A 12364-nucleotide genomic window follows, 5' to 3' on the forward strand; every position below is an offset into this window, starting at 1 on the left:
GCCACCATAGTTAGGCGCATTGGAAATGTTTACAGATTGCTTGAAAATGGTTGGCTGCTTTTTCACTATGAACATGTTACAAAAGAAGTACGGTGAAATACCAATGGACCCTCATTGTTAGTACACTGCGTTTCTTTTGTTAGACGTACAGTTTTACACTGAACGTCGAAGTTCACGTGGAGGCAACAATTCCAGTGTTGATGTTATGACGCGCTGACTTATGACTGAGCAAAGTCCATACCCTACCTCCTATGCGTTATGGGTGCAGCTTAAAATAACACGTGAGCCACGAAGTAACACAGCAAGCCGCTGCGTAGCGACTACGGCCAATTAGCATTGACGCGTGTGTTGCTGCTTGCCATAGCCAAGTAATGGGTTCGCAACATTGCGTGTAACTGAAATTGGAGGATACCAACACGTGACATTATTGTTCAAAATACTGCACCGTTACGTAGACTCCTTGTATAAGCGGCCCAACTGTGAACGCCATGTTCCAGGAAGTGGGTCGCTAAAATAATTCTCAGTGCAACGAGTGAAATCTTGGCAGTGAAATTCCTCGCTGCAAAACCATCAGCAACTCTCTCTTAGTTGGAGAAACTTAGAATCAACGTTGAACAGTGGTGAGTCCACATTTTATTTAGGAGTCAAAGTTTAATGATAATAATAAAAATGATGATGAAATATTTAAAAAACGCTTTCCATGTCAATGACATCTCAAAGCGCTGTACGTTAAAATGCAAAAATCAAATTAACTTTAAACAATTAAACAAAGTAACAGGAGTTATAAAACAAAATTACAAATTAAGCAGTAAAAACTAAACATTTAAATATTAGCTGATGCTTGGCACAAGAGAACAGGAGTAGAGGTGGACATGTTTTATGAATAGGTTAGTCATTTGTCATCCATTCTCCAGCAATAAAGTAGGGAAAGGTTTGAGCGTGTCAGCAATTGCATCACGAACGAGGGAGGCTAGCCCTGTTTCCCGGTTCGCTGGTTCTTATGAGTGCGGTGGACAGGGTGTTTGGCGCGTGGAGGGCGAAAAGTGGCCACCTGCTTTTCTGCTACCAGAAAAGTAGGAAAGAAAGTTTTATCACAGTTTTTATAACATGCAGTTTTCGACTTTTCTGCTATACCTCAAAAGCAGAACAAGCGTTGTTTGGTTGTGCATTTTTGCAATTTTTCTGTTCGATCGCTGGCAGCCGAGAAGTGGCCAATCTGCTTTTCTCCTTTCGAGCAGGCAGAAAGGAGGGTCAGACGTTGTGACAACAACCCTGAATTGTACATTTTTCATACCAGAGAAGCACATTTAGGCGGCTGGAAAGTGGCCATTTGCTTTTGTGCCATCCAAGGGCCATGAACGGGGTCGTGAACCTTTAGTTATGACCATTTCCTTTCTATGAGATTGAAGACGTTACCAATAAATACGGTCCACCTATCTTTTGTAATACAAGATTCCAATGTTTCCCAAACAAGCCTGTGTGTCTATTGGATGATAGCTGTAAAACTGCATTTCCTTTCAGCTGCTATTTGCTCTGCCTCACAGGGACACTGATACTGCCGTGTGGGATTGGTCCCCAGGAAGCATGGTTAGGTATTGGTTTCTACGTCTTCACTCTCCCAAAACGGAAACGGTCGTAACCTACCGGTTCATGATCCCATTCACTGCCCACTGAGAACAGAAAAGCAGATGGCCACTTTTCGGCCACCTATTTAAAATCTGCCTTTCCGGTATCACAAAAGCAGAAAAGTTAAATTCTACTTTGATTTCAAAGACAAACGAGTTTGACGTCAGGAACGTGTTCTCCTGATTTAAAATGCGTTCCATTTGGGCAAATTCGCACCACTAATAATGGATTTGGCGCAGTTATATGGCGTTCATATTTACTTTCATATATTCATTTATGAGCTGGCCAAATGTCACGCGTCAGAGTTGTCATTTTCCCAGTATTCTGTTTTACTCAGTTTGGAGGATAGTCATTTCAGTGACTTAGGCCTACTTTCGCCCACAATGGCCGACGCCGATGCCTCGATGTCGTCGCTGACAGACTCTGATAGGTGCACCACCGCTCTTAGGCTGGTCCTCCAGCTGATCGAAGCGCCAGGTGTGACCTTCGACAACAGAATCGGCGTTCTGAACAAGATCAAGGAGACGTGGGAGAGGAATGAAGACGTTGTCGTGATAGCAGTGAACGAGTTAGCTGGTAAGATCAAATACATGTATTTGTAGAACCATGTAACACCACTCCCTGTGAACTGGAAGTTCGGAAACTGTGTACCGGTGTGCCAAGAAGGTCTACAATATTGAAAACATTCTGCTACATTTAATTACTCATCCCAGGACTGCTTGCTCTGTACTACAAAAACAGAACAAGAAAGCATTACCCAGACTTATTTTCTGTTAATTCTGCGAAGTGACCGCACCAGACTAAAATGTGGTCCTTCTCTTCAAAATTTGCTCCCCCCGGGCCCAGGTGGGTAGGTGTCTTTCGATAATCAACAGTTGTTCTGATTGGACAGACCACAGCTAGGAGATATGGTCTTAGATTTCTGGGTGCATTATGGCTTGGAAAATGATGCATGAGGACGGGGAAATTTGGGAGAATTGTATTGGCCACGATAAAAACGTTCTCTTTGAATCGTGTTTCCAGTAGATGCCAAATTGGGGCAAAGAGCCCATGTTTAACAATTAGGAGAGAAAGGGATTTTTTTTAATTTCACTTCCATCCCAAAGTTTGCAACTCCCCAAAGTTCACCCCTAATTAATACGGTTTTCAAAGGTTATAAAAAAATCCAGCCCCCAAAGGTTTCCCTCAAAACGTGTGTTCTGGATCTGCTCTTGCTTTTCCCTAGGTATGGTCAAACTTCAAGTGAATGTGAAAGGGAATCGAATTTGAAGTCATGAAAGATTTCCAGCAAAAGTTTTCTTCAGTTCGAATGTGTTATACTTGAGCAAAAACGCGCAGCGAATATATGAGGGGTCTGACGTCACAGATCCATCCCAATAGTCGGTTTTGCGACAAACTTAATATGAACCATCCTTTATTAGCGATAACTTAGTACAGTGTAGTAACAACACATAGATTGTTTTTTTTTTAGCCCACAACATAATAGGATCATTAGTTCCTGTCAGATTTTTTGTCATTCAACTGAAGTAAAGGACCCTGAAGTGCCCAGAATGCGTTCCCCTTTTTCCTCAATTTCCCTTTTCAAAAGACCAAAGGCTTGCTTGCAAAATGCAGCCCCCATGAGCAGAATACCAGAAACGCAGTTCTGGTACAAAGTTGAATCTTTCCTTTGTCTATAATCTTTCAGTTTAAAATACCAGCTCACAGATGTGAAAGAATTGTTGCGCTTTTACCAAACGGATATTGAAAATGCAAGCTGTTAACCTGGTGTTCTGAAACACAAATTTCAATTTGGGTCACAGAACGTTTTTCTTGCAGCATATTTTCCCTTTTCTCCCCACTCTTTTTCTATTGTTCTGTCCAAAAGAGCAAGTGGTTGGGGCAACTCGAATGGGAAGTAGTAAGGCCAACTTGACAAATCCACCCATGCCCGTTTTAGACTGCTACCAATTATTTGGTCGGAGCGGGGGTGAAATAGGTAAGTACTGGCTTGAGGCCAGCTAAAAAGTTTTGGAGGGGAAATTTCAAAAATCATACGGACTGTCTTGAAAGTCTGCTTCTGTAATGAGCTGCAAAATATTCATATAAATGCTGTCGAGTTACCATGAAACTACTCTCCCAACCTGTAACAACTAAGGTGCCTTATAATTATTTGTGGTTATTGACGTTTAGGAAATAATGGACATCTCGTAGACCTACTCACTGTTATTAAGAAACGGGTCTTTTCAGTCCAAACGCCGTCAACGCTCGAAACGAGGGAGTAGCACACACATGTATAACCGCGTCGGATTGAACTTTGCTTTTGCATGAAACCACAAGGTGGGGGTTAGTAGGGTGGAGTAAGCAACTCCATAACCAGCTATTGTTTTCCCAGCAGGGAACAATCTCACCAAGGAGGGTAATTGAGGAAATATGTACCCCTATAGGTTAAAACATAAGACGTATACTCATCTTTGCCCGCATGGACACCTTTTAGGCAATATTTCATTGAGGAGAATAGCATACAGCCTACAACATGGCCAACTATGTGCACGATTTGCTTATTTGCAATTCAAACGGCTGTTTTTGTCCTTTCTCCTTAGAACAATCGAGAAACGAGCCAAAGAGGAACGAGTCTGCTGACAAAAGAGAGAATATTCAAGCTGAGGGGATGAAAGGGAGACTAATTCAAGTTGAAACCCCGATGGCAGGTACTAGCAGTGGTGCTACCAGGTTGATTAATGGTAAGTCTGCGCCAGAAACCTGTGAGCAACCAGGCAAGTTTGGGGCTGATGGGCAAATCCATCATCAGTACTCTCAGCAACAGGCGAGCCAAGGTCAGGAGGTTCTACCAATCACATACCGGGGAGAAATAATAACGCCCTCCGATTCTCACTCGACGACTGGAGGGCGCCAGCTCAACCCTCGCACCTTCAGCGGGGCCACATCTAGTAGAGAGGCAGCGCATGCTGCCCACAAGGAAGACCTGTCAAGTTCTTTCGACGGCAGTGACAGTCACGCTTGTGGCACTCAAACCGAGGAGGAGCACAGGAATTATCTGGGTACTCACACCAGTAGAAGTTCACCGAACCGTTCCAAATCGAGGAAGCATCTTCGCACGACCAAGTTGATTTCTAAAAAGTACAAGCAACTCAATAAATGTGATGTGTGTTCCAAAACTCTTCTAACTCGTCAAGGGTTCAAACGTCATCGTCAGTCGCACGAATGTAAGACTTGCTCAAAAACTGTCAGGGACATGGCCCGTCATTTGCGAGTTCACACTGGTGAGAAACCACACCACTGCCAGATATGCAGAAAGCGCTTCAAAGAGCTTTCAAGCCTCAAGAGGCACTGGGTTAAAGTCCACCGTCGTAAACTGTATAAATGCAGGCACTGCTCGAAACGTTATTCGGTGAATGTGCGCGAAAACGTCATGAGAAGGAATACCATTGTGGTGACAATGAACAAACTGGCCGGCCATATCCTGCCGCAAAAGGGAAGGCAAGAGTAGCGCCCTTAGGTAGGAGAGAAAGTGATAGATCGAGTTGTAGCCAGTCTATCCAGAACACTGATCGACCTCAACGAAATCTTCATAACGTCCAGAAGTCGAAAAGGGTACCCAATCATCCAAAGGGACAACCGAGGGCTGCACGCCTTCAAGGACAAACGGCTCCCAGCAGAGAGACCATGAAGGACACGTGCGACGTCACAGTGCGAAACAGTATCCCATAACATCATCCTCTGCAGCCACCACCGGCAAAGACTTCATCGAGTTATCGAGCAAGGAGGAGTCCAACCTCACTGATGAGGCTGATAGAGAGTGGACCCCAATTGCAACCCTCACCAACCGTCGCTCTGGGTCTAAATCAAACCTTCAATGCAAATTCTGTGGGCGACATCTCTTGTCCAACACTCGGCTTCTTGATCACGAGAACTGTCACAAGGAGAATAAGAAGTGTTTTCTGTGCCGGGAATGCAACGAAGTGTATTTCTCAGGACCAACCTTTTCAGCACATTTGGGACAAAAACATAAAAACTACAAAGTTAGTCAAGAGGGTAAAATTTCCTGAACAACCCCCCCCCCAAAAAAAACCAAAAAATCAAACACCCCAACAAACAAACAAACAAAACAAAAACCAAACAAACATCCCAACAAACAAACAAAAAAACAATGCTGAATACCAGCACTGCGTCAGAAACAGCTCAGAATTAATGCTACTTTGTAAGACGTGAGCAAGGTCACAGTGTTCCCGGAGGCAGTTAAACTTTTGAGCCGTGTTCATAAAGTCCAAGAAACAATTATTCATCCACCTCTGTGGATTTAACCTAAAGCTATGTCTTTAATTTATGGTTCATTTGCTTCGAAACTGTTGGTGACAATGCTTGCGCTTCTCGACTGAACCACATAAAAGACACGTCACAGTGGACTTTTTTATTTCATATTATTTCGATCATGTTGACTGAATTTGACTTATTCAATGTTCATCGCCACATGACTGTCATTTTTAATGACTTTAATATCATCGTTAACCTAAAGACAGCTCGTTTCAACCTAAGAATTTAATTGTGTGATTAAACATCCTTAAATATTAATATGTTGACTTCTATCGCGAGGAGGTAATGTGGGTTACCGTGGAAGCCGGTACATTGTCCACATAGAGTTCAACCTTACGCTATTTGCATATACTTCAAGTTTTATTTTTTATTTTATTTTGTTTTGTGTCTAATTTGGAAGGTGTGTGTTCATTTCCTTGACATCTGATAGTATTTGCATAATAGTTCTTATAGGTTGATTTGGTGGATGGGTTGGTAGTTGGATGAGTCTGCGGGTGATTATAGGTAAGAGAGTCCTCCAAAAACCCACAAAAAATCCATGGTGCTGTCCACTAAACACACACAAGCTTTTGCGATGGAATCAAGGGAAGAAGATGTCTGATGGAATCAATGATCTTATGTTATCAAATTCATATGAAGCAAATGGTGGGACAGAGAGACTCCCCCCCCCGCCTTTGTGTTGGTCATTGTTATACTGGTATCTCAGGAATTCCTTTCAGAAATCTAGGGGGATGTGTTAAGTGACAGTAGGCTGTAGTGTGTATAAGAATTAGAATTGTTGTGGGTACCCCTCTGTCCCATTTTGTGCCTAGTTTAATCAGATTTGTAGCAGCCTTTTTCGAGTAGTGACATTTGTTGATTACTTCTGTTCCTACACCTTGGGACTTTACAAAATATAAAACGATGAAGCCAGCGCTGAACTTCAGGCCATCCTGGTGGTCACCAGCGCAGCTTGTATTTTTTTGTAACGAAGAAGAAAAGGGGAAATATTCTATCAGCTCCTGTTTGATTCTGCATTTCGTGGGATTCGTTTCCTCATTTACGTAAAATCGCCAGGATTCCCCCATTGGTTTCATTGTCCGCCATCGATCACTACGTTCGGAGGACGTCTGCAAGACGTCGGAGAATACATACATGTACGTGACGGGATCCGGGAACCCGTCTAGGCTGAACCACTCAGGGGGCGCTGTTCGTAATGCAGATGTAAATTTTGCATGTGTTAAGATAAGAATTTCCCTATCATATGTCCTTTGTAAAATATTTTTTTTCAAAGCTGTCAATTTACAATTAATTCGACAATTTAGAAATAAATAAAATATCTGGCCTAGTAGGGCTTCTAGTAAAATTTACTCGACAAATAGAGTATCAAGTGAATTGAATTCAACTGCGCAATGGTTGGTTTCCGCCGCAATGATTTCAAAGAGTGAATGCGGAAGGGAACCAGTGTAACTGCATAACAATAAAATTCTCACGTGGGCTGATGGGCATTCATAAATTCGCGGGCACCTTAGAAGGAGCATCAGTTTAACTACGCCATCATTACACAGTCAAAGTAAGTATGCCATTTCTGTGTCTAAAGTAACTGATTTTGGCCTCCATGATTAAAAGTGGTATAGTTTACCCTTTAGAGAGTAAACTGAACTAATGAAAGATCGAACACGGGCGCTTTTAGCACGAAATTCAATTTCGATTGTGACTTGTTCACTTTATCGTTCCATGACCCTAATTTACGAAATCACTTATTTTCCCTTGCAGCAGTCTACTAGGCATATAGCAAGCGAAGACATGTCGACAACGGCAAATTTAGCTGTGCAAACATTGAAGGATTGACTTTGAAAACATTTAGAATTTTCAGACCAGTTTTGTGACGTTTATGATAGGGTGCCATCAAGTGATGGCTGGATACGGAATTCTTGAAATGCCACGTTTTTCTTCTAAAATCCTCCATAAAATGGCTCTTCAACCCTTTGTGTAATAGGAAGACTTCCCTGAGGAAACAAAGATAATCTGGGATGTATCATGGCCATACAATCTGCTTTGAAATTATTTGCATTCCTTTAACATGCCTGATGTTATCTTGATTGATTGCTTCAGACTTAAAAAGACAAATGCCCTGTAAACGATAGCTAGAGTTCCATATACGGAACTTAACTCTTCCTGGACGTAACCTCTCACAAAGTAATATCCGCCAATCTGCATACTGTGGCCATTTACACGATGCATCGCACAGTGTTCATGCACAGCGTCACAAACATTTGGCTCCGCCGAATAATGTGTGATATTTTTTTTTTTTTAATGTAGTTGAATCTCAATACGTGCAGTGTTGGCTTTAAGTATAGCAATGTACTAGTTATGTGTCTTTGTAGGGCGATGTTGAAATAAATGTGTGTGTAAATCAAATAATTACTGGGAGTGTGGCAAGGCGCGTGCTGCCATACTCCCTGTAATTACTCCCTGCAATGACCTATTAGCCATCAGAAAGCAAACACAACAAACAGAAAAGTTCAATCTAGAAGGCAAATAGTCTAGTCGTTTACTTAGAAAACAGAAATTTTCTCAACAGTTCCATGGGTTTGTGCACAGGGTGTCAAGTGTCAAGCACTTCCTACTGCTCCAAGGTCATATATACTTCCCAATTATCTATGCTTTTATTTGTGCACAAAGGGTTGTAGAGCCATTTTGTGGAGGATTTTGTAAGAAAGATTGAAAGTTTATCCTTTGGCAAATAAATACTTGCAGGGTTCTAAAAGTAAGGATTGAACGAACGGAGGTGTATCATCTCCAATTCTCAAATTTATGAAGCTGTTGAGTTTTAAGATAAAATTGGGATGTAGTGTACAGTCCTGTTGGGGGAATGATTTCAAATTTTGTTTTTGTTACACTGTATTACAGATGATTCTAGTGCACCTTGACTTCAATTAGCGAGGGAGGCTGGAAGCAACACTCCACCTAAAGCCCACCTAGAGCCCACGTATAGTCCACACAGAGCCCAGTGAGCCCATATCGAGCTCGTATGAAGAATGTTGCGGTGAAGATGCCTGCATAATCAGACTCAATGCGACAAAATTCCACCATTTGAACTGGAAGAGAGACAGCCTACGATCAGACAATATCGTTGCACTTGCCGTAATCCAGCGTTAGCCTGCCACATGGAACGAATTGAGCCTGATATTGGCTTATTTCTAAAATACGAGCCATTTCTGTTCTTTCCGATATACTGACTCGATCGCTATTCATGAATTGAGGGTCATGTCAGTAAATAGTATTTTGAGATCATTTCCCCAAAGCCACGAAAACAATCCCATCAATCACCCTCCATAAGCCATATTAACCTCAACCAACCCTCAATCACCGATACGTGTAGTAAATAACAACCCCATTAACCATAACCATTTACCATATGAACCTCAACTAACCATCAACCATTCACGGTAAATAACCCCGTTAACCATAACCATTTACCATGTCAACTTAACCACTAACCATTGACAAAAACTAACGATTTCGTGAACAGTGTAAACCTCCACTAACCCCCCACCATTAACAAACATGTAACCACAGGCCATTACCCCTTATTAAATCATTTGCCGGTTACCCATTTCCTAATTAAAATGAGGAAAATGATCTATCAACTTGCTATAAAAGACTTAAAAAATGCACGCAGTTAACGTACTGCACTACGCAAAATGTGCTCGTTCGTGTTCAAAAATCAACAGCAAATTTGTTGAACTTGTCGTAAATCAAATTTGAAAAACGTCTTTATAAAATCACTATAAATGCCGTAACCGGACAATTTTTCTGGTCAAAGATTCTTTGAGGCCCGACCTCGAATCAGTTCCAGAAGGTTCCTTGGATAAAATAAATACATAGTCTTTACCAAACGAGGGAAATCAAGATTGTCTGCCGCAGTGGACTCTGAGCTTTGACTTTGAGAGATGAAAAGGGAAGAATTCGTGGACATGACACAAGCCAGTGATTGAATAGAGAAAGCTGTCTTGAAAAAAACAGAACAATGTCAGTGAGGAAAAGATGGAGAGGATTCTGAATGATGTACTGGAAAGAATGGCTTATGCCTGGAATCAGTCCCACTGCAGCTATTGTCGTTCAACTTGAAGGAATATCCATAAAGGTGAGAATTACTCATTACAGATATTCAGTCTTTTTTATAGCACTTTACCCAGAGATTCTGTAGTTTTGAGTGTCTAAGGACTGTACCCATTGCAACCAAACTGCTATACCGCATGGGCGAAATAGAAAGCAGATTTGTTTCAGTCATGTCCTATGTACGCTTCTGTACCATTCACACAGTTTGTCCACCAAAGAAAGAATTGCCTTTAAGTTCAATTTGAAGTGCGAAATATTTTTCCCCAAAGATATCATGAGAATCTGACAAAATTGAGCTGTAAAGATTTCTAAAATTCTGTGAATATCTAGCTATTGTTGTGCCTTGTCAATATTAACATGCACTCTAAGCACTGAAAAATACCGTATATGCTTTCTTTAACCAGTCATTGTCATTACTTTCTTGATGCCTAAGCAGGTGCAATAGTTTCTTACTTTCTCATTATTGTCAGCTGAAGTTAATCAATGCTTTTCGTTTCTACAGGGACCACATTCTACTTTGACGAGTAACCTGAATCAGTGGAGGCAAAGAAATTTGGTACAAGGTAAGCTATCACCAAAAAGACCCTGTTTGTCTTGGCCAATTCGTTCATCACGCCTTTGAATATACTTTTTACTTTTCAATGTCTCAATGCCTGATTGATTTTGCTTGGTTTTGCAGGATTAATCGAATGTTGGACAAAGGGGATTGTTGGTTGAAACGGTACAACAGCAGATGGGTCATCCCAAGTAGAGACCGGGGAATTCAAGACTTGCATGTTCATAAGGTGAGGTAACCATTTCTTACAGGCGTGAACATGCACAAGAACCCCGGATCATAGCAACTAGGCCTGGTAAAGTAGCCCTTCATTTTTTGTCTAAGCAAAGTTGAAACCTCTTTTTCAATTTTGCTTTTTGGACCATTTGGGGAGTCTGAAAGCATTGAAAGAAAGTCTCTTGAGAGCATTTTTCCTAGTATTTTCCCATGTTTGGTAACTAGTCCACAACGGTTGCTAAGAGGCCAACAGCGGAAAAAATATGTTTTATTGAAATTGGTTTCGAAAACTTTCTGTAGAATTCAAATCGATTTTCTGATGTCTGACAAGGTTCTTTTTAGCAGTGAAATGGATCACTTGTAAGTCAGGTTAGTACTTCCCCTGAATGGTTCAACTACATGTTGTGATTGTGCGGGGTGGTGGTCTCTCACAGGTCATCGGCTCAAATTGAGCATTTCCTGTAAATCTGAAGGACTATGGGATCATCTATATCCCGATGTCCTCAAGACGGGTGATGGGATCTTCTATATCCCTACATCCCCAACGCAAGACCAGCAGGACTATGGGATATGCTACATCCCTATGTCCATCCAGGGGCGGATCTTGGGTGGCTATAAAAGGGAGGACAACTTTAACTCGGCTCCTTGGGGAGCTTGCATGTTAAAATTATATTAAGCTTCATATGTCATACACCTCTCTTTGAGAGAAAAAAAGAAATGGCATGATTGTCATAGCAACAGCATCAAATATCTCATTGGTGTATGAAAGACAATTGAGAATCGGTGATCACAGAGAAAAATGTGTAGAGTAATGTAAGGGGACTTGCCCCTGGATCCGTCCCTGCTGCAAGGCTCCAAGGTCATCTCTAGGGCATACATAACTTCCTCAGGGATTTTTTGTTAGCAGTGAAATGGAACATTTCACTATAGGAGTTTTTTCCCTTTTAGCTCAGTGAGATCTATTATATCTCTCTGAGAAATGCAGAGACTATGGGATCCCCTATATCCCTATGTCGTTAGGGCTTAGGTGGGTGCGGAGATCGAAATGAAATTGGAACTCGCTCCAGTTGGAGTCCTGGGGGGTTCCAATGCGAGACGTGCGGAACCTAAGGGGTTAGGCGTGAGCTCCTTGCGCGCCGTCTAGCCCTACCAACGTTTTTGTTAGCCGCAAAAGATGCAGGTAGTTGTGTTCCTCGTGTTGAGGGCCGCGGACTTCTTCCATAGGGGCATGGCCCTGTTATCATTGATGGTTAGCAAGGGCGCTGGTACGTCCTCTCATCTCCCGGGGATGAGGGGGCGCGCGTGAGTAGGCAAGGGCACTCTCCTTCGGGAGGGCGGACCGGACAGTGGCAGATGGTGCCCCTGCGGCCACAGGGTAACACCAGTCTGTCCAGCGATGGGCCCGCTAATTGCCGAAAGCGTGCGGGGCTGGTATCCTGGGACCTTCACGTGGTGGCCCTGTTTTCACTAACCTTACCAGGATAATCATTATACTTCAACATCAAAGGTGAGCATGTGACTACTCAGCAAAGTAATTTATCGAGACAA

General features: G+C 42.3%; 1 protein-coding gene across 1 annotated transcript; it reads left to right on the top strand.

Annotated features, from left to right (window-relative positions):
* The first annotated feature begins 435 nt into the window (after positions 1-435).
* On the top strand, positions 436-7285 carry LOC147795414 (uncharacterized). The gene is made up of 4 exons (XM_087131959.1): positions 436-620; positions 1964-2202; positions 3494-3604; positions 4209-7285. The coding sequence occupies exons 2-4, from the start codon at positions 2010-2012 to the stop codon at positions 5114-5116; spliced, it is 1212 nt and encodes a 403-aa protein (XP_086988085.1). The 5' UTR covers positions 436-620; positions 1964-2009; the 3' UTR covers positions 5117-7285.
* The last annotated feature ends 5079 nt before the right edge of the window (positions 7286-12364 follow it).

The sequence above is a fragment of the Acanthaster planci genome, unplaced genomic scaffold (assembly GCF_054643075.1).
Source record: "Acanthaster planci isolate LZ-2023a unplaced genomic scaffold, COTS_SCS Contig35, whole genome shotgun sequence".
Taxonomy (NCBI): domain Eukaryota; kingdom Metazoa; phylum Echinodermata; class Asteroidea; order Valvatida; family Acanthasteridae; genus Acanthaster; species Acanthaster planci.

Excerpts from the sequence above, each read along its gene's own strand:
- LOC147795414 (XM_087131959.1), top strand. The coding sequence starts at position 2,010 with ATGGCCGACGCCGATGCCTCGATGTCGTCGCTGACAGACTCTGATAGG. Across the intron at positions 2,203-3,493 it reads AGCAGTGAACGAGTTAGCTG|AGCAAGTGGTTGGGGCAACT; the intron begins GTAAGATCAAAT and ends TCTGTCCAAAAG. Across the intron at positions 3,605-4,208 it reads TCGGAGCGGGGGTGAAATAG|AACAATCGAGAAACGAGCCA; the intron begins GTAAGTACTGGC and ends CTTTCTCCTTAG.